The sequence below is a fragment of the Mirounga angustirostris genome, unplaced genomic scaffold (genome assembly GCF_029215605.1).
Source record: "Mirounga angustirostris isolate CCGP_5_RB_7025 unplaced genomic scaffold, mMirAng1.0.hap1 SCAF_16, whole genome shotgun sequence".
NCBI lineage: Eukaryota > Metazoa > Chordata > Mammalia > Carnivora > Phocidae > Mirounga > Mirounga angustirostris.
In genome coordinates, this window is record NW_026991724.1 from 8678951 (window position 1) to 8706944 (window position 27994).

The 27994-nt window shown below is 45.6% G+C and overlaps 2 protein-coding genes across 4 annotated transcripts in view; one reads left to right on the forward strand and one right to left on the reverse strand.

The window, feature by feature from the left end:
• Positions 1-23652, forward strand: part of MAF (MAF bZIP transcription factor) — a 339682-nt gene extending 316030 nt beyond the window's left edge. The window contains exons 2-3 of one of the 2 annotated variants that reach the window (XM_054511565.2): positions 13364-15356; positions 16622-23652. In XM_054511565.2, coding sequence (XP_054367540.1) covers positions 13364-13505 — 142 coding nt within the window. In that variant the 3' untranslated portion in view covers positions 13506-15356; positions 16622-23652. Of the gene's footprint in view, positions 1-13363; positions 15357-16621 lie in introns of those variants that run through there. The other variant, XM_045890695.3, reaches the window with a different exon arrangement.
• The window catches only part of WWOX (WW domain containing oxidoreductase), a 945663-nt gene continuing 932143 nt past the window's right edge, over positions 14475-27994 (reverse strand). For both annotated transcript variants that reach the window (XM_064580420.1, XM_064580416.1), the window contains one exon: positions 14475-14663. In XM_064580420.1, the coding sequence (XP_064436490.1) occupies positions 14475-14663 (189 nt within the window). The remainder of the gene's footprint in view (positions 14664-27994) is intronic.

Consider the following 27994-nt stretch of genomic DNA (forward strand, 5'->3'; position numbering starts at 1 on the left):
AGGGGATAGGGTCAGAGGGAGAAGCAGGCTCCCCGCCGAGCCGGGAGCCCGATGTGGGACTCAATCCCAGGACTCCGGGATCATGACCTGAGCCGAAGGCAGTCGCTTAACCAACTGAGCCACCCAGGCGCCCCTGATCCGCTTCTTAAAATATTTAATGAAAGCAAAAATTAGCGTCTGATCCTATTCTGTTCTACAAGCTTATTCTTGTATCCGCTTGTCTACTATTTGTCAAATGTCAATGTCACCTTTGATGGGGGTTTTTATTGGCATCCCATCTCTTCCCAATAAGGCAGAGCTGGGTCCTTTCCTCTGGTCCCACAGTGCCTATGCTTACCCCCATCAAAGCATCCATCATGTCTGCCTTCATTATTCACACTGCCCCGGATGCACGACTCTGGAGGAAGATAGCCACGTTGATCTCCATAAACTGAACCCCTAGGGCTATTACAGAGCACAATGTAACGTTGCCCCCTGCAGTTGTGCAAGAGTCTCTAAATGACCAGTTTATGATCTGTTTTCCAATCCCTGGTCTGAGCTCTGGGGCTAACACAATACGGGATTCCCATGCCTGTATTTCAGGGTATTAAACAGGCCCGATGTTAGGAGGTGCTTAACAGTTGTTTGTTCAGTGAATAAATGACCCATCCTATAAATGCGCTTTCCCATTATTTAGGCAAAGATGGTTCTTCATTGCATGAAAAACCTGCGTGGGTAGTTGTTCATTAAGAATGGCCTGTCTTTATGGTAACATTTTTCCAGCTATTACTGAGCTGGAGTGTTCTTTCTGGGACTTCTGCCATGTCTAAGCCTATCAAATGCATCAAATCTATGGAAGGAAATCTCAGCTGCTTTCAGGTAACAAATTTGTTTCAGAGAACAAATAACTTCAGATGCATATTTACCTGGGCTTTCTGATTTTTAATTGTGTGTCCTCTAGCCACACCTCACACAAAGCTCATGTGCCACGGGGGCCAGGCAGCGAGGGTGTAAACCCCAAAGCTCCCCACCTAATTTTGGGTGGAGTGTGTTTCTAGAGCCTTCTCCGTGAACTTCTTCATGATCTGGACTGGGATGTTGGACTATCTGGGGACTCTAACTTCCTTTCTTTAAACACTAAGGGAATTATCAAGTTGATCAGGGAACACCCAGATTCTGGAATATTATACAGCTGTCACCAAAACACGGAAATGTTCTTGTGGAAAGTCTGTAAAGTATGTAAGTGTTTCAAGTAAGTGGGAGGGAAGGAAGGAAATGTGCCTGTATTCCTATCTCTCCACATTCGTCTCTTGCAGGCACAGCCTTGTTAATAGCCCACAGTGTATTTTCTTTGTGTTTTTTTATGTGTATATTGTCTCCGTAGCTATATTCACATTTTTATAATACTTGCTTTCCTGTTTCCTTCTTTCTGCAGCGTGAGTACTCCCTTTACCGATGGGTTGGAGTGAACCGATAGAAAGATAGGCGGGCTGATGCCTGATAACTAGACAGCCGATGACACGTACATACGAATCACACTTGAATCAAATGGGCAAAGCATTTTCCCTTTGTGTTTGGTGCTGAGACCACAGTCTTCCGTCCCAGAACGTAGGTCATTTTATTTCCACTTCTTCCAACTTTCAGGACCTAGATTGCACTCCTGTAGGACTTCCTTTAGGTACATATCTGATTTTAGGCTAAAAGCTAAAATGCAGCAAGAACTCATGTCCAGTTTTACCCTAGAAACCAGGTCAGAATACCAAAATGGCGGCATCTCCCTCCCCTATCCTTGCCTGGGTCATTAACAGTCCGCCCCTGAAAGCACTAGGCTTTGGAGACATCAGTATTCTGTCCCAGAAGAGCCCACTGGCCAAGAGTGAGCCTGAGGGGGGCCTCTCCCGCTGAGCCGCCTCCTCCCCGGGTGGCGTATCCAGGTGGGAACAGTGCCTTGGCTGTCCCTGCTATTCTGCCTGGAAGCTATTTTCCCCATTTTTCCAGAGGCCAAGCTAATGTGACTACACAGAAAGAACATGACATTTCTTATTTTAATTTGCTTTTTGGGTGATCTTTAAAATAAGATATTTGAACCAGACCTGCCTGACAAACTTCAGCCAGCATTAGACAAGGGGTGATGGTAAATGTGGGGCAAAGAAATGTGACAGAATGCAGCCCTACCCCATTGAATTTACAAAAAATAAAAAGACATTCCTGAGGAGAGGTGGGGTCAGAACTATGAGTGTGCTTGACTTGCCCCCAAATAAAAGGGTGGCCAAGGATCTCAGGGGCCCCTCTTGCTGTTTTGATTTGCGATTTGTTCAAAAAAGGTGGGGATATCATCTTAGAATGTCCCATTCAGAAGGGACACTGCATGATGGGAAGCTGACATCCAGTGCAAGCCCGAGTGTCAACGATTTCCCCCCTGCTTGATTGATGTCTTCAGTCTCAAAAGCAACCTCGTGGAGTGGGCATTTTCAGGGCAGCTTCTTTGTAGACACAGAGGCATCACTGCTTGCTGAAGGTTGATCAGCTCTAGGGGATGTGACCTGTGCGCATTCCATTGTAATGCACGGATTCTCAGGCCTGTAGCATTCTTTGAAGTCAATGAGTCTGTTTTCACAGATGATACAACTAAGGCTTGCCCCGTTTGCTCAAGGCCGCCAGCCAGCAAGGCAAGGGCAGGGTCAAGGCCAGGCTTCCGGTGCCTGAGGTTGAGTCCAGTGCTCAGACAGGCTCTGAGCCTCTCGTGCCTGTGGGTCGTGTCTCCTGCACATCCTTTCTGCCGCTTCCAGTGGTACTCACATAAACAGCCCACCTTAGCAGGCCACAGGACAGAGGTCGTGGCCAAACTAGGGTGCAAGAAATCCTTTGTCATTACCTTCTCCTGCGTCCATTCCTCAGAAAGGTTCTGTGCGATTCAATTCTAGAAAGTTAACTGTTTAAGAACCAGGCATGTTTTCTCAAGACAAGAACTTTTCTACAGATTCGCTCAGCAAGGGTCTGATTAAATGCTAATATTCTCACTGGGTGACTGATGTTTACCTCTTCAGAACGGAGGGTTTGGTATAGTGTTTTTTATTATAATTCTTTCCCATAAGCAACTATCCGGCAAATTGATGAGTTCCTTATAATTAGATGGTAGTGCTGTGTGCTTAACACTGCATGCAAAAAGGCCTATAAAGATGGGAGTTAAATTAATATAAAGGCGGCTGGAGCTTCAGAGCCCGAGAGCTCAGCTCATTCTGTGAAAAGGTGAATTTAGGACCAGTCTCACCACGAGGTTAGGACAAAACCCAGCACCTTGCACTTTGACATGGAGGAGTCCCAGCCAGAGAGGTTTCCATCAAATGCTTTGTGCAGCCCCCCGCCCCCGGAGGCTCAGCGGTAACCCTCGGATTCCTGGGGACCCTTTGCCTTGTCCTCGCTCCCCTCTCCACAGATGGATGGACGCACCAAACGGCCTCCAGGCTGCACACCATTAGTGTCTCCTCACTGCCCAGCGCAGAGCACCGGGCCCCGGCCTCGGGGTGTTCATAATTTCCTGACACTTTTATGGCTCTGCTGCTCTCCCCCTCAAATTACAGAGTGAGCTCCGCAGATAATGCAAAGGGAGCTCTAACCGCAGGTGTAGGGTTGGGGCAGGTGTTTAGTAGACCATCAAGGAGACATCCTACAGAATGCCTGTCTTCTAGATGAGCCTTGGGCACCCACCAGCCCATCCCCCAGCAGTGGTTACTGTCACTGCTGTGTTCATGGCTCCCTCAAGCCCTGTTCCCAAAAGGGCAGGAGAGTCATTCCGGTCCAGTGGAGGAGGGGAGGGTGGATTTAAAATTAAAGTCACAAAAATAAATAATTAAATTACAGTTATTTACCTGCTTCTATGAACCAGGTGCCGAACAAGGCCTTCATCCTCACAAGTCCCCGGGCCCAGGTGCTCCAGGGAGGCAAATGGTGCCCCAGGGTCACACGGCTGTGGGTGGGTGAGGAGTGAGACTGGGCGCATCTCACTGGGCTTTCTCTACTGCATCAGATGCTTTCCCCGAGAACATTTTTTTTTTTTTAAGATTTTATTTATTTATTTGAGAGAGAGAGAATGAGATAGAGAGAATGAGAGGGAGGAGGGTCAGAGGGAGAAGCAGACCCCCAGCCGAGCAGGGAGCCCGATGCGGGACTCGATCCCGGGACTCCGGGATCATGACCTGAGCCGAAGGCAGTCGCCTAACCAACTGGGCCACCCAGGCGCCCCTCCCCGAGAACATTTTTGGTCTTCTTGATCCCTCTGTTGTCTGCTCTGGCATTACCCACCTTGCCCCATCTCAGATCCAGCACGATGTTGCTGGAAGGAGAAAATGGGATCCACTTTCCGCAGCTGCCCAGGTCGCCGTCCTCACTGGAGTCTAGGACAGCGATATTCCTGCTCCAGTTTCCACCAAAGTGCACCCTGGTGGAAGCCCTGGAAGGGACTGCCGCCTGCCGCCCCACCCTCCTGCCCCAACCCCACCACACTGGGCTCCCTGAGCAGATGGCCTCGTAACTCAGCCCAAGTGGAACCTGACCAGAAGGGTTTGAAGTTTGAGCCAAGTGTCAGAAAAGCATGAACAACCCAAAGCCAGGGTTTGCTGATATTTTTATGCCTAAATACTTCTTTCAAGGGTTTTTGGATGATATTTATTTAGTGTAACATAGCATATGTAACTTTATTCTTCTAATGGCATTTTTTTTTAAAAAAACGTGACATTAGCAGAGATCAAATGGATAGACAGAATCAATACTTTGGCTCGTCATTTAGTTCAGTGTTTTAGCAAGCAATAATAAAACGAAAAGTGAAAAGGGGCTTGGCCTACAACCATGGGCTGGGTTCTGCAAGAGCCGGGGACGGATGCTCAAGGTTAATCGCAGTGCACTGAGGTGGGGAGGTGAGAAATGGAACAGTTGGAGCTTGTGTTTCAACCTTGGCAGGACATCCAACTCTAGCAGAGAGAAGGCTCTTGTTGGACCCTCACCTGGCCAAAGCCACAGGGAGGTGGTGTTTGTACACACACAGCAATGAGAAGCATAATTCAGCCAGCTGGCTGGTTATTTTAAAACATGAAGTGACCAAAAATAATCTATCTGCTTTTACTTTTCCTATGTACTTCGTGTCACACAGCCCTAAAGTCCCCCACCCTGTTCTTGTGAAACTAGAAAGTAGTTTTGTTTGTGTTACTGTGTCAGCCCCAGAGACCTTCTGGAAGACCAGTTACTGGACTGGAATCAGCCCACAGCTGTGCTCTAATGTGTAGGGAGGCCGCTGGGCATGTCCACAATCATTGGCATGTTTTGTCTTTCTTTGGATAACTTTTCCTTTTTTCAATGTGGTAGGACATACTTTCATTGTAGAAAATGTGGGAAATGCAGATAAGCATAAAGACAAAAAGTCACCTACGTTTCCTCTAACCAGAGATAACTATTCTTAACACCATTCAGTCCTTCCTCTCTGTTCCTCTTAATACATAATTTATATGTACCGAAGCACGAATTTATATTTGTTTAACAAAAATGGGATCATACCCTATAAACTCTCTTATAACTTGCATTTTTCACCTAATATGTTAAAACATCATTTCAGCCCATTACATTTCTTCCACGACATCATTTCGTGGTAATCCGGGAGGCCTGCCTCCCAACTGTTGGACATTTCAATTGATTTCCATTTTTCAGCGTTATTATTATTAGTAGTAGTAGTATTGCTTTAAGAGAAACATTTCTCCACCTGTGTCCTGGAGAACACTGTTGTTTCTGTTAATGTCTTAAAAAACAGTGGCCTGTGTTCAAGGGGTTTGGGGTGAAACATGGTTAAATTGTTCGTTTTTAAAAATAGGACTTTTCAGATCCATTACTATGTTAGTGCAGTTTTTGGATTCCAAAGCTCTCATCACCTCTGCACACGCACACGCACACGCACTGCTGTCACCCATCCAGGCTGGAAGAACTGTCCTATTTTAGGATTAACATTTAGAACTTGAATTTCTGGGTCAGAGGGTCTGGTTTGTATGCCTAATAATGCTCACTATAATTTTATTTTAAATAATACTTATTATTGCCAAGAGTACCTGTTTTTACACTGAGATTTAGCGTATCAGGATATAGATGTATATGTCTGCATAAACCAAGTGTGTCTGTTGCTGTTTTTCCATGTCTGTTATTTCTGTGTTTTGCGAGTGCTGAAGCTGTGAAGCCTTTGGGAGTATTTGGGAGATACATGCAGGCTTCTAGAAGGTCCTGGAATCTTGTTTAGGAAAAAGGGTGATCTGAGTGAAAATTTTCCCAAGTCATCTAGAAGGATCTGCCCAGCCTTCCTCCCTGAGCTGGGTCTGAATACAGCAGCTAGTAGGAAGGAAAAGCCAAGTGCTTGATCATAAAGTCCTTCAAATCTAGGCCATACCAGGTAAAATTCCCCAGGACCACGTCTAAGGGCGAGCCCTGTCTCAGAAAACCAGGTTGGGAATTCTGAACATTTTATCAATGTAGCCAAGAAAGTCTTCAGACTTTCTCGGTAGGTTCTTAAGCAGACCAACTAACACTGTAACACGACCAGGAGCCGGCAAAACTGGCTGACCGAAAGTTTAGCTGGATTCTTTCACATTCAGCCTTTTTTATTCCGCTGACGCAAAGCTCCTGCCCTCTCCTGTCTTGGTTCCAGAGGGAAAGAGTGTTCCATACCCCGGGACTTTAACAGGGTGCCCTGAGTGAGATGAACACTGCCAAGCACCAGGCAGGCAGAGTATCTGGGGAAAATGAACTGGTCAACAGCAAATGTACTGGGTGAAAACGCACCTGCTCTTCTTGAGGAAAGCTTGGCAGAGATTCAAACCAGCCATGCAGGGCAGCCCAGAAAAGGTTTCTTAAAAATTTCCATACTGAAAAAAAAAAAAAAATTTCCATACTGTTTGACCCTGCATTCTCTTTGGGATCCTTGTTAAGAAAATAACCAAACAACATCCCCGCCCCCGAAAACTTACACAAATATATTTGTATTTTATTTATATGAACGAGTATGGTAGTGGAGAAAACTTAACTCTCCAATAACAATAAAACGAGGATGCGACTATGGAATATCTGTTCACTGAATGCAGGATCATAAATCTTGATAAAAGATTTATCAAGAATTTATTCAGTTCGAAACATATAAAACTGTACGGAGTATAATCACAACTCTATAATGCTAAAACTTAAGAGATACAAATACATTGTAAAATGCATTTTAAAAAAGAGTAAAAGAAAATATATCAGGATATTGGGTTGATTTTGAGTGTTGGGACTATGGACACATTTGGTTTTCTGATTTTTCCCCCCAAGTTTAAATGCTGAGTATTCATTTTCTTTCTTTCTTTTTTATTTTTTTTTATTATTAACATATAATGTGTTATTTGTTTCAGGGGTACAGGTCTGTGATTCATCAGTCTTACACAATTCACAGCGCTCACCATAGCACATACCCTCCCCAGTGTCCATCACCAAGCCACCCCATCCTACCCACCCCCCTCCCCTCCAGCACCCTCAATTTGTTTCCTGAGATTAAGAGTCTCTTATGGATTGTCTCCCTCTCTGGTTTCTTCTTGTTTCGTTTTTCCCTCCCTTCCCCTATGATCCTCTGTCTTGTTTCTCAAATTCCACATATTAGTGAGATCATATGATAATTGTCTTTCTCTGACTGATTTCACTTAGCATAATACTCTCCAGTTCCATCCACGTCGTTGCAAATGGCAAGATTTCATTTTTGATGGCTGCGTAATATTCCATTGTATATACACACCACATCTTCTTTATCCATTCATCTGTTGATGGACATCTAAGCTCTTTCCATAGTTTGGCTATTGTGGACATTGCTGCTATAAACACTGGGATGCAGGTGCCCCTTTAGATCACTATGTTTGTATCTTTGGGGTAAATGCCTAGTAGTACAATTGCTGGGTCATAGGGTAGCTCTATTTTCAACTTTTTGAGGAACCTCCATACTGTTTTCCAGAGTGGCTGACACAAAGACATTTGGCTCAACATTGGGTGTTGAGCTTGATACGTTCTTTATAAATTTTGGATACTAGTCCTTTTTCTGATATGTCATTTGCAACTATCTTCTCCATTCTATCGGTTGTCTTTTGGATTTGTTGACGGTTTCCTTTGCTCTGTAAAAGCTTTTTTATCTTGATGAAGTCTCAATAGTTCATTTTTGCCCTTGCTTCCCTTGCTTTTGGTGATTTGTCCAGGAAGATGTTGCTTTGGCCGAGGTTGAAGAGGTTGCTGCCTGTGTTCTCCTTAAGGATTTTGATGGATTCCTGTCTCACATTTAGGTCTTTCATCCATTTTGGGTCTATTTTTGTGTCTGGTGTTAAGGAAATGGTCCAGTTTCATTCTTCTGCATGTGGCTGTCCAATGTTCCTAACACCATTTGTTGAAGAGCCTTTTTTCCATTTGACGTTCTTTCCTGCTTTGTCAAAGATTAGTTGACCACAGAGTTGAGGGTCCATTTCTGGGCTCTCTATTCTGTTCCACTGATCTCTGTGTCTGTTTTTGTGCCAGTACCATACTGTCTTGATGATGACAGCTTTGTAATAGAGCTTAAAGTCTGGAATTGTGATGCCCCCAGCTTTGGTTTTCTTTTTCAACATTCCTCTGGCTATTTGGGGTCTTTTCTGGTTCCATACAAATTTTAGGATGGTTCCACTTCTATGAAAAAAGTTGATGGTATTTTGATAGGGATTGCATTGAATGTGTAAATTGCTCTAGGTAGCATTGACATGTTCACAATATTTGTTCTTCCAATCCATGACCATGGAGCATTCTTCCATTTCTTTGTGTCTTCCTCAATTTCTTTCATGAGTATTCTGTAGTTTTCTGAGTACAGATCCTTTGCCTCTTTGGTTAGATTTATTCCTAGGTATCTTATGGTTTTGGGTGCAATTGTAAATGGGATCGACTCCTTGATTTCTCTTTCTTCTGTCTTGTTGTTGGTGTATAGGAATGCCACTGGTTTCTGTGCATTGATTTTATATCCTGCCACCTTACTGAATTCCTGTATGAGTTCTAGCAGTTTTGGGGTGGAGTCTTTTGGGTTTTCCACATAAAGCATCATATCATCTGCAAAGAGTGAGAGTTTGACTTCTTCTTTGCTGATTCAGATGCCTTTTCTTTCTTTTTGTTGTCTGATTGCTGAGGCTAGGGCTTCTAATACTATGTCGGACAGAGTGGACATAACCTGCCGTGTTCCTGATCTTAGGGGAGAAGCTCTCAGCTTTTCCCCATTGAGAATGATATTCACTGTGGGTTTTCATATATGGCTTTTATGATACTGAGGTATGTACCCTCTATCCCTACACTGTGAGGAGTTTTTTCATTTCTAATAAAATCAGCAATATGTTTTGTTTAAAAGAAAATTATTCAGCAATTATTTCTAAGATGAACTGTATTTAAATACAATGATAGGATTTCCTCCCCCACCCCAACCAATCTCGTAAGTCATATTTAAGGATATAGAGAAAGAATCAAACCATTTTCAGGTAGACTACTAATGGAAACCACATTTGTTCGTTTAGAGGAGTCTAAACAAGTCTGAATGTAGGAGGTAGGACTGGGAGGGATGAAGTCGGAGGGGTGAGAGAAACCACAAACGCTGAGTGGTTTGGAGACTCATGGGCTCAGTGAGGTGAAATCTCTGGGACAACGTCACACAGGAAGCGGTGGCCCCAGGATTCAAATGTTCTCATTGGTGAAAAGGGGAGAGCGACATTTAATTCAAAAGTCGTGAAATTTAAAAGGACCAAACGACATTTCAGTTCAACGTTTTGCACGAAGTCTTGGTAAGCACTCAGGAAACGGTACTTTATAAAAGTGGATCTTCTCATCTGGGGTGCCCAGCATCAAATGAGCCATGGTCATGACTCCAAAGGAAAGGGACAATCTCCTTGAGAACATCAAATGGAATCAGGAAAGCTGGGGGAGGCACACAGCCTCTTTAATCTGAATGAGTGATGGAGATCCTCTATTTGCATATATCTATTTGGAAAATTAAAAGCAGCTTTTATTCTCCCACACTCAAGATGCAGCAGGGCAGGGCCTTGTAAACAGATCAGCTTAGAGGAGTGATGATCTTCCTGAGTGGTGTGGCGCATTTCGTAATAGCAGACAGCCCTTCAGCTAGGGGGGTACACACGGAAGCTGGAATGACCCAGTGGTTCATTGCGTGGTTAGTTTTGGTCTTTACACGGTATTCAGATAGGGTCCCTGGAGTGCTTCTGTTGGTGACTGCAAGGAAGTCAGGGCATTTGCTAGTTGAATAACGTGGTAAAGAGGTGGGAGCGCCACAGTGGTTTTTTTTTTTCTACCCTAACTCAATGTAGACTCACCTGGAATTTCCCACTCTAATTAAAAATTGTGAACTTGGTCCAGTGGGAAAATGAAAGACAAAGTGCTTTTGCCTTAAATAAGGAGACTGGCTGCTTGGGGGTATTTTATATAAATAGTTACAGATTGTGACAACGTGAAGTTAAAATATGTAAAAGGGACGCCTGGGTGGCTCAGTTGGTTAAGCGTCTGCCTTCAGCTCAGGTCATGATCCCAGGACCCTGGGATCAAGCCCCGTGTTGGGGGTGGGGGGGTGGGGGGGTGTCTCTGCTCAGCAGGGAGCCTGCTTCTCCCTCTCTCTCTGCCCCTCCACCCCACGCCACTGCTCGTGCTCTCTCTCATGTAAATAAAGTCTTTAAAAAATATGTTTAAAAAAAACCTAAATGGCAACATCCAATATGGATGAGGTTGTAGGGCGCCTGGGTGGCTCAGATGGTTAAGCGTCTGCCTTCGGCTCAGGTCATGATCTCAGGGTCCTGGGATTGAGTCCTGCATCCAGTGCAGAGCCTGCTTCTCCCTCTCCCTCTGCTTGTGCTCTTCTGTCTATCTCTCTGTCAAATAAATAAATAAAATCTTTAAAAATAAAAACAGAAACATGTATGTTCTGCTGGTTGTAACCCTTCCAGACAGTGTAAGGCAATATGCAGTAAGAGCCAAATAAGAGCTCTTGGACCCAATAGTTCCATATCTGCAAATGTATGCTGAGGAGGTAAATTATAGGAGGAAAAAGCTGTATGGATAAAGATGCTAATTGAGCCATTAGTTCTAACAGCAAAAACTAGAAATAACCTAAGTGCTCCATCGTATGAATTTCCAAATGATGACCCACCAGCAAGCCAATATATTTGGTATCCCGTTAAAATTACTTAAAACTGAGGAATAAGATAATCTGCGGGAGGAAAAATGGAAAAGGGGCAGGAAACCAAATAGTAGAAAGATTTAAAAGGTAATAAACAAAGATGAAACTCTCTCTGTTGGAATGGTGGGTGGTCTTGAAGTCTTTTTAAGAATTACTTTTAGTGTTAGTACCTTAATTTATCACAAGGCATAATTCAGAGTAGCGTTTTAAGTGATCATGCGGAAAGTATTTTGTGATGTTCCTTAGTATTCTAAAATGAACCCAACCAAACTAGCTTGGATGCATTTAAAGGCACAATGAGTTAACACATGGGGGAAGTATCGCTATTTTAGAAGTCTTTTCAATGTAAACTTCTAAAAACGGTACCTGCTGGTGACCAGAATGGGCAGCCAGTGTGCAAGGCAGGCTCTCTGGCCCAGTGCTGACCTTAATGAAAGTAATCAGGCCTCCTTCACTGAAGTTCAAAACAAAACCACCCATAACCCCATTTTAAACAGCAAAACCACAAGCCACAGCTTCAGTCTTCGCTGGGGATGCTTCCATTTCTTGTTTCCTGTTGATAGAAGCGTCTCCCTCAATCAGCCATGGAAGTGAACATTGGCTGCCTTTGGGAGGGAGAGCCACTCAAAAGAAAATGACTATAGAGCAACCGGCTCTCTCTTCCTGTTCTGGGTGGATCTGAAGGTGCTGTGCCATGGTGGAGAACTCTGGACGCTGAGTCCATTAGAAGTTAAACCTAGGTAACCAAGGCCAGATGCAGACCTATCATGACCAGGACGAAAGGAAACGTCTGTGGGGCTGGTGCTGGATAATGTACAGAAGTAATTTGCAAAGTTTATACTCGGTGCTGGAGGACAGCCAGGTCCCGGGCTTGGGTACAAAACCAAATAATCTCCTTCGTGAATAATTCACTCTTTGTATAAATTCAATGCGCATATACTGCTGGCCTATGGGTCGGTTATCCGTTAAACAGTGCGATGTAGCAGAAGGTGCATGCATTTGAAGGTGATCTACCTGGATTCAAATACTGACTCTGCTACTCACCAGCTATGGGCTGTCAATAGGTTACTTTGTTTCTATAAACCTTCAGTTTCAACATGTGAGCATAAAATAAGAAAACAGGTGTGATTAGCAACTGGCATGTAGTAGATGCTCAGTAAATAATGTCTGCAATTAGTAGCAGTGATAGTGGTAGAGTAGGATCATTGATATAATTGAAATAGATTACCTGTGCTTATATATTACATAGATACTATATTGCACACACACCCCTGACGTACAGTGAGCAATAGCTGCCTTGGATGTAGAATAAGCTATAAAAGGAGCGAGGCTCATGGCATCCACTTGCTCACCTTATGCAATGTGAAGATGCCTGCAGACCCAAGATACAGCAGAAGTGGGTAGTTACCCTAAACTTTGGATTTCCACAGTGTAGCACCGAGTATATGGCTTGCTGAGTGAGTGTTTATATGAAGACTGTGTCTACTGGACTTAAGAGAGTTTCTGGGTTTGGGGGAATACTCACCTCTCCTGGTCAGGTTCCCCCAAGCTTCTTCTTACCCTCCTGACGCAGGATCCATATGGGAATCAGTCAGTACACTGACCCTGACAGTGCAGGGAGGTGGGCAGCCAGCAGATTTTCCCTTGGTTCTCTTTGATGTTTTGGATATCACCTTGGCTGATGATACTCCAGTGTCTTCTTTGTACTGGTTAACTTCTCCCTTCACCAAATGCCTACAGCTTAGCTAGAGTTAGTCACCTCTCTGCTCAGCCCGAAGAACTTAAGATGATGCATCCCATTGGAAAGGATGTGTTTAACCTATCAAAGAAGTGGTGGCTTTGGTGCAGGGAATCTGCACGATTTTGACATCACCCCTGGTATTTCCCGGCATTTCAGCAAAAGCATTCTATCAGGCCAACGTGGACTTCCTTACATCCCTGCTGGAATGGGAAAAGGGGTTAGTTGGAAAGAGACCCCGACTGCCCCCATTCTGATGCACAGAGAGATTCTCTAGTCACCAAGAACTTGATAATTACAGGGGGGAGCAAACCATCGAGGACCGAAAGAACCCACTAGAAGTAATAACAAAACCTCTCGAGGTGAAATTAAACAATAGTCATTTTTCTTTTTCTCTCTTTCTCCAACAGAAAATATGATGCTGGCATGCTAATCGCGGGAGACAACTTGGCCCACAGACAGCCACAAAGCACAAAAACAAAACAAACTCTGAGAAGAAACAAGAGCAGTGTTTTCCTGGCATCTACAAGAAGCGCTTTATTTTTCCTCTAGATTTCTTTTCTAAAAAAACAAAACAAAAAACAAAACTGAAACAGTTAAAGAGACAGTGCAAACTTCAGGTGATAATATTCAAGCATGTTCTTTTATTAAGCATAGGATGGGAGGAGAGGAAGATGAAGCGGAAACGCTCAAGCAGGATAACAACAGGGAGGCTGTGAACCTCCACCATCAGGCTGCTTCTGGAAACTGTAAATGAGGAACGAAGGGCACAAGTTTTTTATGCTCGGCCCCCAAAGTATCCTGTATATTCTCATGGACGCAATGCTTCCTTTCTTGCCTGCCAAGGTGTCTGGAGAATGATTTGCAAAATTTGTTTGTAATAATCTCTCAAGGATTTTGGGGGCAGCTTTGGCAAGGGGGTCGGTGGGCCAGCCCTTTGGCGACCCACCAGCGCTGTCTCTCCCACCCATTTCTAAGGGTCACCTCCCTCTTGGCTGGCTGGACCAGGGGTCCCAGAGCTCTCTCCCCCAGTCACTGCTGCGCCCACTCAGGCTTGGTCAGGACGAAGGAAAGGATACGCACCCGCCTCTGCTTCCCTAAACAGAAGAAGGCCGGCTCCTGACTACAGTGGGGCTGCGGTGGCGAGTGGGGGCACGGGGGGCGGGGGGCGCCTGGCTATTCTAAACAGTGCGCGAGAAGGGCGTGGGCTCCCACAGCGAGGCAAGGAGCCTGCCTACCAGCTACGCGTTCACCTTCCAACAGGCCACCGCCAGGAAAGCAGACAGACGCCAGCCTCGCCCAGCCCCAGAAAAGAGCGCTTGCGCCCTTGGCCCTGCATCCCTGCAGTTCCCTGCTGCCCTTCGGTCCTTGACATTTTCTTCACTCTGTTGTGGCGACCCTTGTCCCCTGTACTCTGGCGGGGGTGTGTCGGGGCGCACGGGACGCCGCCGGACGACAAGGCGGCGGGGTCCGGCGCCCGCGCGGGCCGGGAGCGCGCACCGCTGCTCCCCGCGCTCGCGCTCAGCCCGACGGGCTGCCCGGTGCTCCCTGGATTAAGCGCTCGCTGAGCGCCCAGAGGGCGCGCGCCGTCTCTGGGCTCTGGGCTTCCGGGGACGGCAGGCATCGGCAGCAATTGTTGAAGTACATCCCTCCCAGGCCCTCGAGCTCTGGAGCGACGGCACAGTAGACGGTGGTGGCAGCTCCTTGTTGCTGGAAATCAAAGGAAAAAAGACCAAGAAAAAAATTTTTTTTTTTAAAGAAAAGAGGTGATGAGCTGACTTCGTTCTGTCTGGGAATTAGCAAGCCTCGCCCCGCCTGGTTCGGATGCCGAGGGTCCTGAACTCAGCACGTGCCTGTACAAGGTGTGATGTGACATTCTGGGAGAGCAGACTCACCAACTCTGCTGGCGTCACTTTTCACGCCTCGGGGAGGAAAAGGCTTCGACAGTAAATAGGCACATCGATCAGTCACATCACAGGTCTCTTCTGAGCAAAGAGGAGAAGACGGCAGGCATCGTTCTGAACACCCAAGAACAAATTCATCCAACCCACTGACTTCTGAATGCATGAGGCAGTCTGACACCAAGATGTTTCTAGAACCATCTGTCTGAAGTAAACCAACCACTCTAATAATGGCCCATCAGATAGAAAACCCAGAGAGGGACTGGTGCCTGATCTTTCCTTTATTTTCGACCCCGGTGCTGCGAGGGGAAGAGTTTTCAGTGCTGTGTGAAAATACACGGACTCCCTGCCATACATACATACATGCCTCATGCAGACACGCGACACATGTATTAATTCATCCAGAGCCTGTGGAAACCTTTTTGTAAACGTCACATTCACCCCATATCTGCAATGGGACAGTGACTAAGGGGGTACATTTCCTCCCAGCCCACGTCAAATTGTAAGTTGCAATGAGTGTGATTGATTACTTCGATTCACCTTTTGAGTAAGAGTTGGTGCTGTGGCTAGGGATGTGAATGCCGGTGGGGTACCATATCATCCCAGCTGACACAATGCTGTCAGGGATGCTGTAAAGGGGGAAAGAAATCACTTTGCTTTGCAAGCCATAATTAAAAATAATAGGCTGCTGTTCATAGGGAGACACGGTAGGCACGGCTCTAATTTTAAACCAATACAGTTTATCTGGCATCTTATGATTATTTATGTGCATCACAGCCCTTGCTACACCAACTAATTATCAGCTGATAGGGAGGGGGGGTGGCAGAAGAGGATGGAAGAGGTAATGGGGATAAGGTCACCATTAGGGAAGACACTAAGGACATCTGACAGAGAGGGAAATGCATTTCTGTCCCCACCCAAAGCTTACCATCTTTCCTGCCCCTACAGGGTTGACGTTGTGCCCAAGGGGAGTGCTTCATGGAGAAACATTCCCTCCCCCCCCCCAGATGGTTTGATTTGTGCTTACTGTGATTGTGCTCTAGAACTATTGGGTGCCAAGGTCATTTTGAGAATTAGAATCTCCAGGTGTTATAATTTTAGGAAAGTGCTATAAAGCAGGCTTGAGTTTTTTGCTTGTTTGGTAGGGGAGGACTTCAGTGTCTATGGTCATATTTGAATTAATCTGCAAAGTAAATGGGTCAAGTGACAGGATTGTGGGGAGCGGTGTAGAGTGGAGTGGGCGTAGGATATCGTCAGACTTGAGTTCTGATGATTACTGGCTCCTTGACTGGGTTGGACAAGTCCCATTAGTTCAGAATTTGAACAACCGACATGACTTCGATTTAATTAAATAGTAATGGGTGTTTAACTTCCCCAAGCCCCTCACCATGTCTGCTCCCCAAATAGCCAGTTACTTTCTTGGATTCAGCTATTTCTTTTCGAATTGATTTGTGTGGCTCAAGTGTAATGGAAATAGGCTCATGTCATCCAAATTCCCTCTCACTGAATTATCATTCCTAATAACCCTTAGCTTAGCACCTGGCACATTTATCGAAAAAATTTCGAGTGGTTTACCTGACTCCTCTGCATCCCATGTCGGGGAAAAAGGGAAGCAAAGTGCCTCTAAAGACAAATTGAAGAATTGAGATGCTCATCCCGGTAACTCAAGCCAAATATCATCTTGGCCTCAATTCTTAGCAGAGTTCAGGTGGAGATGGTGTTTTGCATAATTTTCTGGATATCTTAGATTTCCATTTTACTTTGCAGCTGCCAAAACCACCAAAGATTGGTCAGGAGATTTGCCATCAGCTCCCAAGTGGTGAGAGGATCCAGTCAGCTCATCCCCAAAACTGAGGCTGCCCACCCCTGCTCGAGAGTGCTTATAACATCAGCATTTGCACATCACGACAGTGATCAGGACCTCTGCAATCCTGACAGAAGATCCAAGTAGGCCACTGGGGAAAGCAGTAAGAGGAATTCTTCTCAACCCAATGTAGTATCTTGCCACCGTGACCTTCTAAAATGATATCATGGTGCACTCTTGCACTGTTGGAGTGGTCTTTTTGCAAAGAAATTCTGCCCTTTCGTTGATGAGAATCAGGTTGACGGGGGAGCTGGGGGACATGCCTTTTCCTTCCAAGGAATCTGAATGCAATTGCCGTTGACCTCATTTCACACGTCGCTACCATGCTGGAAAGCATAAATTTTAGAAAAGCCCCATCTTTTACCAAGGGCTGGCTTTGTAGAAGAAAGGGGTGCAGTAGGGGCCCCTGAAAGCAAAGACCACCTTCCCTGCCAAGATGACCTGCAGACGTTTGGCAAAGCCAGCCTCTGGGTTCTTGCTCCATTCAGCTGGTGCCGGCGCCTCTCAGTCCCAAGCCCGCTCCCCTCCTGACTTCTTGGGGAATTCTCTTTACCCATGGCAGCCTCTGAGTGACATCTTTATAGGATCAGATGTGATGACAGTTTAACAACAAGTTCTAATTTTTGGCTCATCAGCTTTTTGGTCTGCCTATCACGAGAATGAGACGGAGCCACATTAGGGAAATCTCATTAGTAAATAAGCCGGTACTGCTGATGATACAAGATAAAACAAACATTTTTAAACTGATAAAAAAAAATTTAAAAGAGCCCTTTAATCACCATCAAATGACTTTCATGCCACTTTCTGGGGCATCGGTACATAATTCAGAAAAGATGAAAGAGCCGTACAAAGGAAATAACGTTAACAACTCTGCTATAAAATATCTGAAGCAATGTCTTGTTGGTTGTCACCACCGCTGTACTGATCCATCGTGATAAATAAAATAATAGCAACACGTCGACACACAAACACTGGCTGGAGCTGCGGGTTCCCCTAAATGAATTTTTAAGAACAATTCATCGGAAGCCTGTAGGTTGCACGCAGTTGCAAACCCCGGGAACGGGGGTGTCGCGGCTCCATCCTGGGGACACGGCGTGAGTTAGGGTGTGGACGACACGGGGACTGGGAATCTTTGGGAAGCCCAGCAGAATCTTTAATCACGCTGGAATGCCATTTCTGATCTAGTCAAACCTTTTCGAGCTGCCAGAGGAGAAGTGTGCCATCAATCTTTACAGTATGTAAAATTACCTACGACTCTTTTTTGGGATTAAGTTAAGAGTATCTTGGTAATAAGGGTTCATCCTTCTCTTTCAGAAATCAGTTGTCAGGTTTGCAGTACAATCTGGAACTACAGAAAGGTGGGGTTTAAAAAGCAGTTGTTTGTTTATGGTTGAGGCCCTGAGATCTAAATTATCCATCCTTCTAAGACCCTTTGTTGGGATGAAAATGTTAAGTAGCTGCTTTTCATTAACGTTTATTGGATAACCACTGGCCATCAATTTGGAGGTGTCCACATGGAACACAAACGGATATTGACTCTTTTAAAGGAAAAGATCCAGAGGTTCCTGATAAACAATATATAGTAGAGAAAAAAATCACCCACATATTGCTATTTGTGATGCATTGGTTAGTACTCTACCTTACATTTTAATAAGGACACATATTACACAATGTTCAGTTTTCAAGCTCCTCTATTTTAAAATGCATGCTTCCTTAAAGGGAAGACTATATTCCTGTCTTAAAGTAGATTTCACTATGAGACATATAAAAAAATATAGACACACTATCACGGAATAGCTATCTATTCAATGATCTCGAGAGTAGCAGAAGATGTTCTAAGGTTGCTTTACTACAGACATATTGATACCAGGACATCATACGGCAAATGTTGAATGAGTCAGTTCAACAAAAAGTAGTGTGTCAAGAGACACGGCACGGAAGTTAGCCTGCGCGTGGAACCCCAAGGGCAGGGAACCAGAACCCTTTTGGAAGTGGGTGGTGATTATCGTGCTGAACTCCCGGGACAGTGATGGAAGGAGGGCAACACAGTGTCTCTTCAAACCCTCCAAGCTTTCCCTGTTACCCCTCTGGGGTCTGTAAGGTGAACAAACACTTGCCCAGTGCAGAACCAACCACCTGTCTGGTGGCCCCAGAACACGGCAGTGGCTTAGCCTTGGTGGAGACGAGGGAATGAGCGCACACGTCTCAGGTGGCGTCAGCAGCGGCCTCCACACCCTCTGTCTTTCCCTGTCTCTCAGTAACACTCCCGACAGAAGAGTCTGGAACCACTCTACCGGAAAAGCGCAACACCGTGATTCAGAGCTCATCTCCGGACACCTTGGTACACATCTGTTCCTAAAAACAATTACGGGCTTACATCTCCGATGTGAGAGGCAAACAAAAGCAAACTGCCCCCCAGATGTTGTCCGTTCCCTACCATCAGAGAACAATCGTCTAAGCCCCCACATGTGTTTCATTAGTTCATGGAGTCAGGCAGTGTGCAGGGGAATAAGGCTCAGGGGCCTTCCCCCGGAGCATGACCACAGCCCCAAGCCACCCCCTTCCTTCACTGTTGATGCTCGTGCAATCCAGCTGACAGTCGTGAGGTGAGTGCTCATCAAGGAACACACCCACTTCCACCAAAATTATGGGAGGCACTAGAACAGAGCACCTGAAAGGACAGTATCCCCTGAAAGGACACTGTCCTCCAAGCTGCCATGCTCTTCTAATGAGCAGCTGCCAACAGGGACTATTCGAGGGGTGACAATGGCTAGCATGGATTGAGAGCTTACAACCCATCAGGCACCGTGCAGAGACCTTCAGAAGCATGATGTTCTAACCCCGACCCAGCTCTCCGAGCCGGGGACAACTACAGAGAAGCCCGCTTAGTATCAGAGATTAAAAGCAACGTTTCCAAAGCCACATAGGTAACCACACAGATCGACCCGCTCCAGAATCCACGCAAAGCTGTGCAAAGCCTCCTTCCCAAACACAGGACACCGATGTTTGCATATGGCCCAGGCCCTGCTGTGTGTCTCCCCCTCAGCAGAAGCTTCCCTATGAGGGCCTCCTTGGCCACGCTTTGCCTGGCCACAGTGTGAGGCCCCTGGCTAGGATGAATTGGGTTGTCACGTGTTCACCTGAGAAATGTTAAAAGGACAATTTTTCCATTGTTGATTTAGTCAGTGAACTAAATTGAAATTATATCCATTTGGATTAACAAGATTGAAGACTCAGCGCCACTTCAGATGATCCAATAGCAAATGGCCCTTAACGTAAAGGTCACCTGATTCAAAATGCCACCTCCACGTGCCAGATTTGCCCAGCTAAGGAACCTACTCTTGGATCATAGACCTTTTTTCAGAGCATGAACTGAACCACATCAAAACCAGTGAAACCTAAGCAAATCTCCATACTATACATTTGCATACATGTCGGATGAGGGTGGCCTTTTGGAGGAGAATACCTGACACGTTCTCTGAGACTCTGGTCCCCATTCCCCACCCTCCCCCAATGAGTTCCTAAGAAATTTGCTCCTATAGATTTCGAACAATTGATTCCCACAGAGGCTTGAATACATGTGGATACTTCCTGTTGGCATCAAAACAGAACTCCCCCCACCCCAGCAGCCTTTGGGAGTTTTGCTAACTCACAGGCTGTTCTTAACATTTATTACAGAAGGGAAATACTACTCAGTTTCTCAAATAGAAAACAGTGAAGAAGATTAGGAGTGCAGATTCTTGCTTTTAACTGTGGAGGCTTTAAAAGTCTGAGAGAGTGTTCCAGCACATCCATTTAGATCGCATTCAGACTTTCAGCCTTATGGAAGATTAGTGCCCACTCAAATGCCCAGTGAGTTAGGATATTCTCCTCTTGCCACAAGAAAACAGGTTTTTTTGTTTGTTTTGCTAAAACAGGTTCTCAAGCGTGGAAAACCTCAGAGGTTCTTTTCAGTTGACTTGTCTCTCCCCCAGTAGGTAAAGGAGTGCCATTCCCCAGGTAACACTGGGGATACAGTCTATGAGGGGGGGCTTGAAGGTGGCAGGCCCAAGCATTGGGCTAGGCCACTCCATTACCAAAAATGTAGCTGGTCCCAGCACAGGTCAGAACCCGCAATTGCAAAGGGTGTCTTGAGTGAAATGTCTGAAGGAGAACAAATGTGGTACATCTTTGGAGAAACAGCCACAGGCCTCCATTCAGAGACAGTCTGCAAGGTGACACGAAACCTTTCTTGTTTGTACTTCAGGTATCCCAAATAGTATATCCCCACATCCGAGTCAGACTACAAGGACCACAGCATTCCCCTTGACAAAAGACATGAGTTTCTAGCAAGCTCACTCCAGAGTTTTAAGAGAATGACTTGAAGACCTGGGCAGAATGAGACGCAAAGTCAGGACAAGCGCCACCGTTATTTCTCTGAGAAATATTTGCAGGCACAAACTCAGAGACTAGTAGGTTCAGGTTGGAAAGCTGGAAAGGATTTTTTTTTTTTTTTTTTTTTTTTAAGACAGAAGAATATATTTGTCTTCACTAGCCTTAAGTTTTGGGGAGGAAAAGGCAGCTAATCCCAACCATCCAAAGAGGCCCAAAGCGGGCGCCTGGGTGGCTCAGTTGGTTAAGCGACTGCCTTCGGCTCAGGTCATGATCCCAGGGTCCTGGGATCGAGTCCCGCATCGGGCTCCCTGCTCGGCAGGGAGCCTGCTTCTGCCTCTGGCCCTCCCCCCTCTCATGTGCTCTCTCTCTCTCATTCTCTCTGTCTCAAATAAATAAATAAAATCTTAAAAAAAAAAAAAAATTTAAAAAAAAAAAAAAAAACAAAGAGGCCCAAAGCCATGTTTATTCTGGGAAGGCCAGGCACGGGAGGATTTTCACTTAGGCTATCAGCAGGATTTAAGGGCACACTGACCTTGGTAGGCTTTTCAGGACCTGTGTTTTCAATTCAATGAACTGTTCTGAACTTTCCCTTGAAATAAATGAGGCCCTTTTCATACCTCTTCTGTGTTCCAGAATCCCTGCCATAAATGTTCCAAGGGCTCCATGACAGATTTATGTCTGGTCTCAAAAGACTGGAGAAGCAATATTTAGAATGATTTCATCTTTCTGAGACCTGCTGTTTTCTGAGACTGTAGACCTGCATGGGGGGGTGGGGGCGGTGCTCTGCATGAGGGAAAGGAAGAGGAACGGCTCAGGTACAATCCACGTGGGCGATACTACTCCTGTTTAGTCTCCCTTCCATCTGTGCCCGCCAAAAACCTACAGTCGATTGGGCCTGAGAGATGGTCTCCTTACAAATAAGGCAGGATACCACGGACTGTCTCCTAGCCATGAAAGAAGCCCATGGGCATTTCCTGCCAGTGTTGCCTGGATGACCCACATTGCTCAGAGTACTGTTTCTTTCCAAACGGGGAATTCTCTTGCTGGAATGGAAGAATGCATTGGGGTACCCATTCTTCCACGGGTTAGTGTGAAACTGCTAAGCAGAAGAGCCATAGAAATTTTCCACCAAAATTGGCATCATCCTTCCACATGGGACAGATCTGATGGTGGGTTACTGGAATTTTCCAACCGGGCTGCCTCCAACACTAGGGCTGAAGGACTACTGGGTGTTTATAAGAGATAAAAGAAGATATTTAGCGTGTGTTAATTTGAAACATTTTACGTTTTTACTCTACTTCATCCTCAGTTATAGCTAGCTCTGTATACTGTATATAAATGTATGCCTCTGTATTTGCCATGTATACTGAAATAAACCTTTGAAATAATTGCCAGGCAGAATTAATGGGTTCTCTTGCAATATAATGGTGCAAAGACTATCTTCACAGTCCAGGTGAAACAAAAAGCTTCCCCCTTCCTTTCTGCTGCATGGAATCACCCCGCCAAGTTGGCCTGCCACGTCGGTTCTTTGAGAAAACCAAGAGCTGACTGTTTTTGTGAGCAAGCCAGATTTCAGGGCAAACCCCCCAAGCAAGCTGTTTAGATTTTAAGGTAGTTCATTTACACCTAGGTCACAGAAATATTCTACAACGTAGTACTGAAAGGCAGGGGTGGGTGGTAATAAAACCCACAGGGTCTCCTGATGGGGCCACATCATGGCAAGAAATTAACTCTTAACTCTGTCTTCCAGAAACGAATGAAAAAAAAAAAAAAAAGAATGGACTTTGAGATAATTCAGATCTCACAGGCAGGCACCCATGCCTGGCCCCAGTGTTTGCATTAGGTTTGTGCGTTTTCATACCGAGCTCTCTACAACAGATCATTTCTCAGGCTCAAAGACGCTGGCCTTGTTAATATTTCATTTAGAACACACTGTGGAGAGCGTCTCATTTATATTACGTCCATAATTAATGGGGATAGCTTAGGCACTGCCTTATACAGAGAGATCTCGTCACAGTGGTCGATGGGTAATGAGAAACAATAGATATTTCATTCACCAGCAGCTTGTTGCTAGTTAGTAGGAAATGATCGTGTGTGCTATTGCTTTAATTGCCAGGGTAAATAATTCTGCCTCGGTATTAGTGAACATTTTAAAGCACTCGATGCAAATAGACTAGAAACAAAACAAACAAAAAAAATTACCTTGATTATACAACACCTTAGCATAGAAAGTTACAAAGGTATGTCTTTTAAAATTGTATTCTATCATGCAAATATTATCTAAATATGCATGTGCTGACTACTCATCTACTGTATTTTAGGAAATACAATTAGGCTGCCTTTCTCTTCTCCTATGTAGACTGTAAATAACTGTAGATCTTTCTCTTGTTTCCCTATGTAAATATATGTAAATACTAACAAGCTATGCATGCTGATATTCTAGGCAATTTCAGGTACTTTTATAATCTGAAGGCATGTACTTGAACTGGTTTGTTAAAAGGGAAAAAAAAAACTCTCTCAAACTCTTTAAAGCTGAATAAAAATTAAAGATTTCTTCCTAGACGGTTGTGGTTTCTTCTGTTTGCTTTCTCATCCCTGAACAGAGCTCCACTCACGTTCCCTCACCTTCTCCCAGGGAGGAGATACATGGGCATGCACCTGGGCCAGGAACATTGTGGAACTACTTGGCTTTTGTTTCTACCCGCTTTCCTTGGGTTTCCTCAATAACTTCTAGAATCATAAGATAGGCGTCTTTGGACTTTTCTAGCAAAAGAATCTGGAGTAAAAAAACAAAACAAAACAAAAACACAGTGCTAGGTGCTTTCAATCCCCAACCCCTATGAAAGGATCCTGTCATTACCATTTCAAAGATGCAGAAACTGAGTCACAGCAAGATGAACACATGCCTAAAGTGACACTATTAAATGCCTCCCACACCCTGATTCTTTCCTGTATGCCAAGGGTCAGTAAGTAAACTTGTTCTGCAAAAGGTCAGAGAGAAAATCTTTTAGGCTCTGTAGGCCATACAGTCTCTGTCACAACTGAAATCTGCCACTGTTATTATGAAAGCAGCCATAGCACGTTCACCAATGAATGTGGCTGTGTTCCAATAAAACTTTATTTACAAAAGCAAGCAGAGGGCTAGATTTGGCCTGCTGGCCTCAGTTTGCCAATTTCTGTTCTACACACTGCCAAAACTCAGTTGCTCTTCAACAGAACATGAACATTTCCCTTTAGAGTATGTTTATATGTTTGATGGACTGGGGAAATCATCTGATCAATTGAAAATTCTCCATTTCTTCCCTGCAGGTAACAACGCTATTTGTAGAAGTCATGAAATAAGGAAGTGAGCAAAAATGAAGTCCCTTGAGCTTATAAATCAAGCTGTCTCCCTCAGACAAATTTCATTGCCAGGTTTCAATTTAGTTACCTTTTGTTTTCATAAATGGGAATGGAGGAAAAAGGTCTGAAAGACCAAGGTAAAAAAAAAAAAAAAAAAGGGAAAAAGAGCTCAAGCAATGCTCACTCTTCAGTGAGGGGAAGGAGGCTATTACCTCAGGTATCTATGGAAACCAAGCAGCACGCAAACTTTTTAATGGTTTGAAAACATCGTTTGTGTTTGAAGATGTTTTTCCCAAGTATGATGCTTCAGTGTAAATGCATTAATTGACAGTTTCCTTCGGGACTTTTTTATTGAAGTGTCCAAACTTAATTTGATGGCACAGGGAACTCTCTGGAGCCCTTGAAGAATGCTGCAGAGTTAGGGCTTTAGAAAACTGAGCCGGCTCTGGCATCCCCTACAAATCTGAGCCTACTCTCCTGCAAAGCAAGTGAAGAACCAGCCCTCGCTCCCTGTGGTTTTCCCTTTAGAATGCCCTCTGAATTCACCGTGGGCTGGGAGATACTCTTTCTAGCCTCTATTCTAACAAGAATCAACATCACCTCTTCCGCCCTGCAGGGACTGGGGGAGAAGGAAAGACCTGCGTGTTCTGCTGTCCGGGTGGCAGTGTGGGAGGGTGGGAATAGCCCAGGAGCTGAAGCCATTTTTGCCTTCAAAATTCAAGGGGCAGCCATCTTTCTCACCAACCTTACCCAGCGCTCTGGGTGCCATGCTGGCCATGGAGTCCATTGCTCCTCTGGTTCCCTGGCTGCAGCAACCAGACCCAAGTTCACATCCATTCCCTGGTGCACCGACATACAAAGAACGGCCACAATTATTTGTTAGGTGCTCTAAAATTCCAAACACCACTGCCCACCTCTCGCCTCCTAGGCCCTTCACACATATCTCCTCCAAATCTCCCTGTGTAACGGCGCCTAGAGAAAGGGATACACAGATGGACCCCTAGGTGAGCAAGCAAGTGCAGGAAAAACGCAGAATCTAGGTAGTCATGGGTGGCGGCTACAATACTCTTTCAAGTTTTATACTTAAAAGCTTTTATAATAAAATGTTGGGAAAATACACACAGCCATCCCTGTGGGGTAGGATACCCATTTTATAGATGAGAACGCTGAGGCACAGAAGTAGCACTGAGTGGCCTGAAGTCCTCCACCTGGTAAGTGGTGCCATCCTTCTTGAAATTCATGCCCACCTGGCTCAGGTGTTCCTTCCATAAAGGGCCCATGCGCATCTCTATTCTACCTCCCAGGGGCAATCAATCCCATCCTTCTAATCCTACCAGTAGCATTTTTGCCTCAAAACACGAAAACCAGTTTTGCCATACTACTCCCACCAGGCAGGTGGGGTCCCCAACTCAGAGCCCAGAAATCAATGATCTCAAGAACAAAAGTGACCCGCGCAAGAAGGGATGTGAATTTGCATCCATTCATTTCGTGGCTATTTAATTTAGCTTTTGATTCTGAGTTCCTGAAGGCGGAGGGGTGTTCTCTCACTGGCTAGGTGCAGAAATGTTGATGCCTTCCAGCCCGATGAGAGTGTCTGCGATTTGGACCCAAAGATCCTAGATGGAGAGGTGTGCAGAGTGCTCGGGAGAGCCGGAACCAGTGCAGATGCAGGGCTGTGGCTGTTGCAGGGGGAGGCAGGGGCTGCTGTCATCGGGACCACATCGGGGCACAAGATGGTTGAATGGGCAACCCACTGGCCCGGCCTGTCCTCCTGCTCACAGTCCTCCAGCTGACAATGGTCAAGTCCAAATTTTAGAAGCTAAAAGACAATTTCAGCCCAATTCTGATGTTTGGGGTAGGGTGCCCCCACTGGCAACCACGCTCTGCTGCCTAACTTCATATTTAAACTTTTCTCCAGTAGGAAATTCTCCTCCAGGCTGACCCAGCACCCCCACCTCTATCCCTTCAAACCCTACCAGATATGAAGCCTACATGTCTGCCTTTCGGCTCCTGTGTCTGGGCTGGGAAGAGTGTGAGGCTGGACGGCTGAAGAGAGGGCTAGTCCAATCCCAGCTGCCACAGCCAACAACAAAACAATAATGACAATGATAATGACCTATTAGTACTTCCGATCCTCCCAGGCACTTCACCAGGTCGGTATTCTCATGGAGCCCGACAAAGGCTAAGGAGGCAAAGCTACTCATGGCCACGCATCTGGAAGGGTCAGAGCCAATCCAAACTGAGCTTGTCTTGGTTCAAAGCCCATGTTCTAGTTCCTGACTAATGTTCCTTCTGACCCCACATCCTGTCTGCTCTATGGCATCCTGGAATTACGCACAAATGTGGAAAACGAGCCCCATCAGGCTGTGCACATGTCCCCTGCCTGGGTGATTTAATCCCTCTGATGGCCAAGTTGCTGTTTGCAGAGCCTCAGGGACCCTCGTCCTCCTTTCTGAGCTCCATTTCTCATTCCTTAGATCCCTGGTTTCTGGACTGGTGTCCTCTGCCCTCGGGGGTGTCACTTTTGCCTGCGTATGATTTTGGACATACCCCAGAAGGGGTCGGAGGCCCTTCCCCTACAATGTTCCTCTTCTACCCACTGCTGCTCACGCAAAGGAGGGCTTGGAGGCTGGCAGGGCTCGGGTTAACGTCTGGCAGGAGCCACGAGGGCGGGCCCGTGACCAGCCAACTGCAGCTGGAGCTCTCTTGCCCTCCAAGTTCGGAGAAATGCTGAACTCATGACAACGGAGTACGCCGAGGAACATCTTACTCTGCATTCTCCCCCTCTGGCTGCCACAGCTGATAGGAGTCATCCTCTCATAATTCCCTGGCTTGTGAAAAGGAAGGCGTACCTACCAAACAAGGTGTCGGCGAGGACAGAGGCCAGCGGTTTGGCTGGCCCGCAAACTGTCAAGGTGGCTGAGAATCTGTCCTCTGCTGGCTGTGCCCTCGGGATTCCTAATTGACGGACTTCACAAGGCAGGACCCTTCACGTAGGAATCCGTGTGGAGCGTGAGAGCTTCTGCCGCACATTCTAGCCAAGCCCTAGACTTTTTGCAAGAGCGCTCCGGAAGTAGCTTTATCCACAGTTCATTTATAGGTAAACTGAGTCCTAACAAGTACAATGACTTAACTAATAATTCTTGTTTATCGAGTTCTGATTTTGTGCCACCTGCCTGCCTCGTGCTAAGGGACTCATGTGACTTTAATGCTTCCAGGAAGGGTCCCACCTGTGCCAGATTTCTTTGCGGCCACTAACCCAAACTCTAGGTAGGGAGGGCCCTGGGCCCCAAAGAGGCAAAGGTCAAAGAACAAGTGGCAGAGCTGGGAGCTGAACGCAACTCTTAACGCTGGCAGCAGGAGAAATGGGAATGTTCTCGCCTCCAGACGGACACAGGAGCATTGCACACCTACAATGCAAGACTTTACACTATCATTGTAGTAGATCTTTCAACAACAATAAGTAGCTAACACTTTTTGAGCATCCTAGGCTTGCATGACATCTTTCATGGGTACCATCCCATTTATCATACTCCCATTTGACGGACATGGCATCTGAG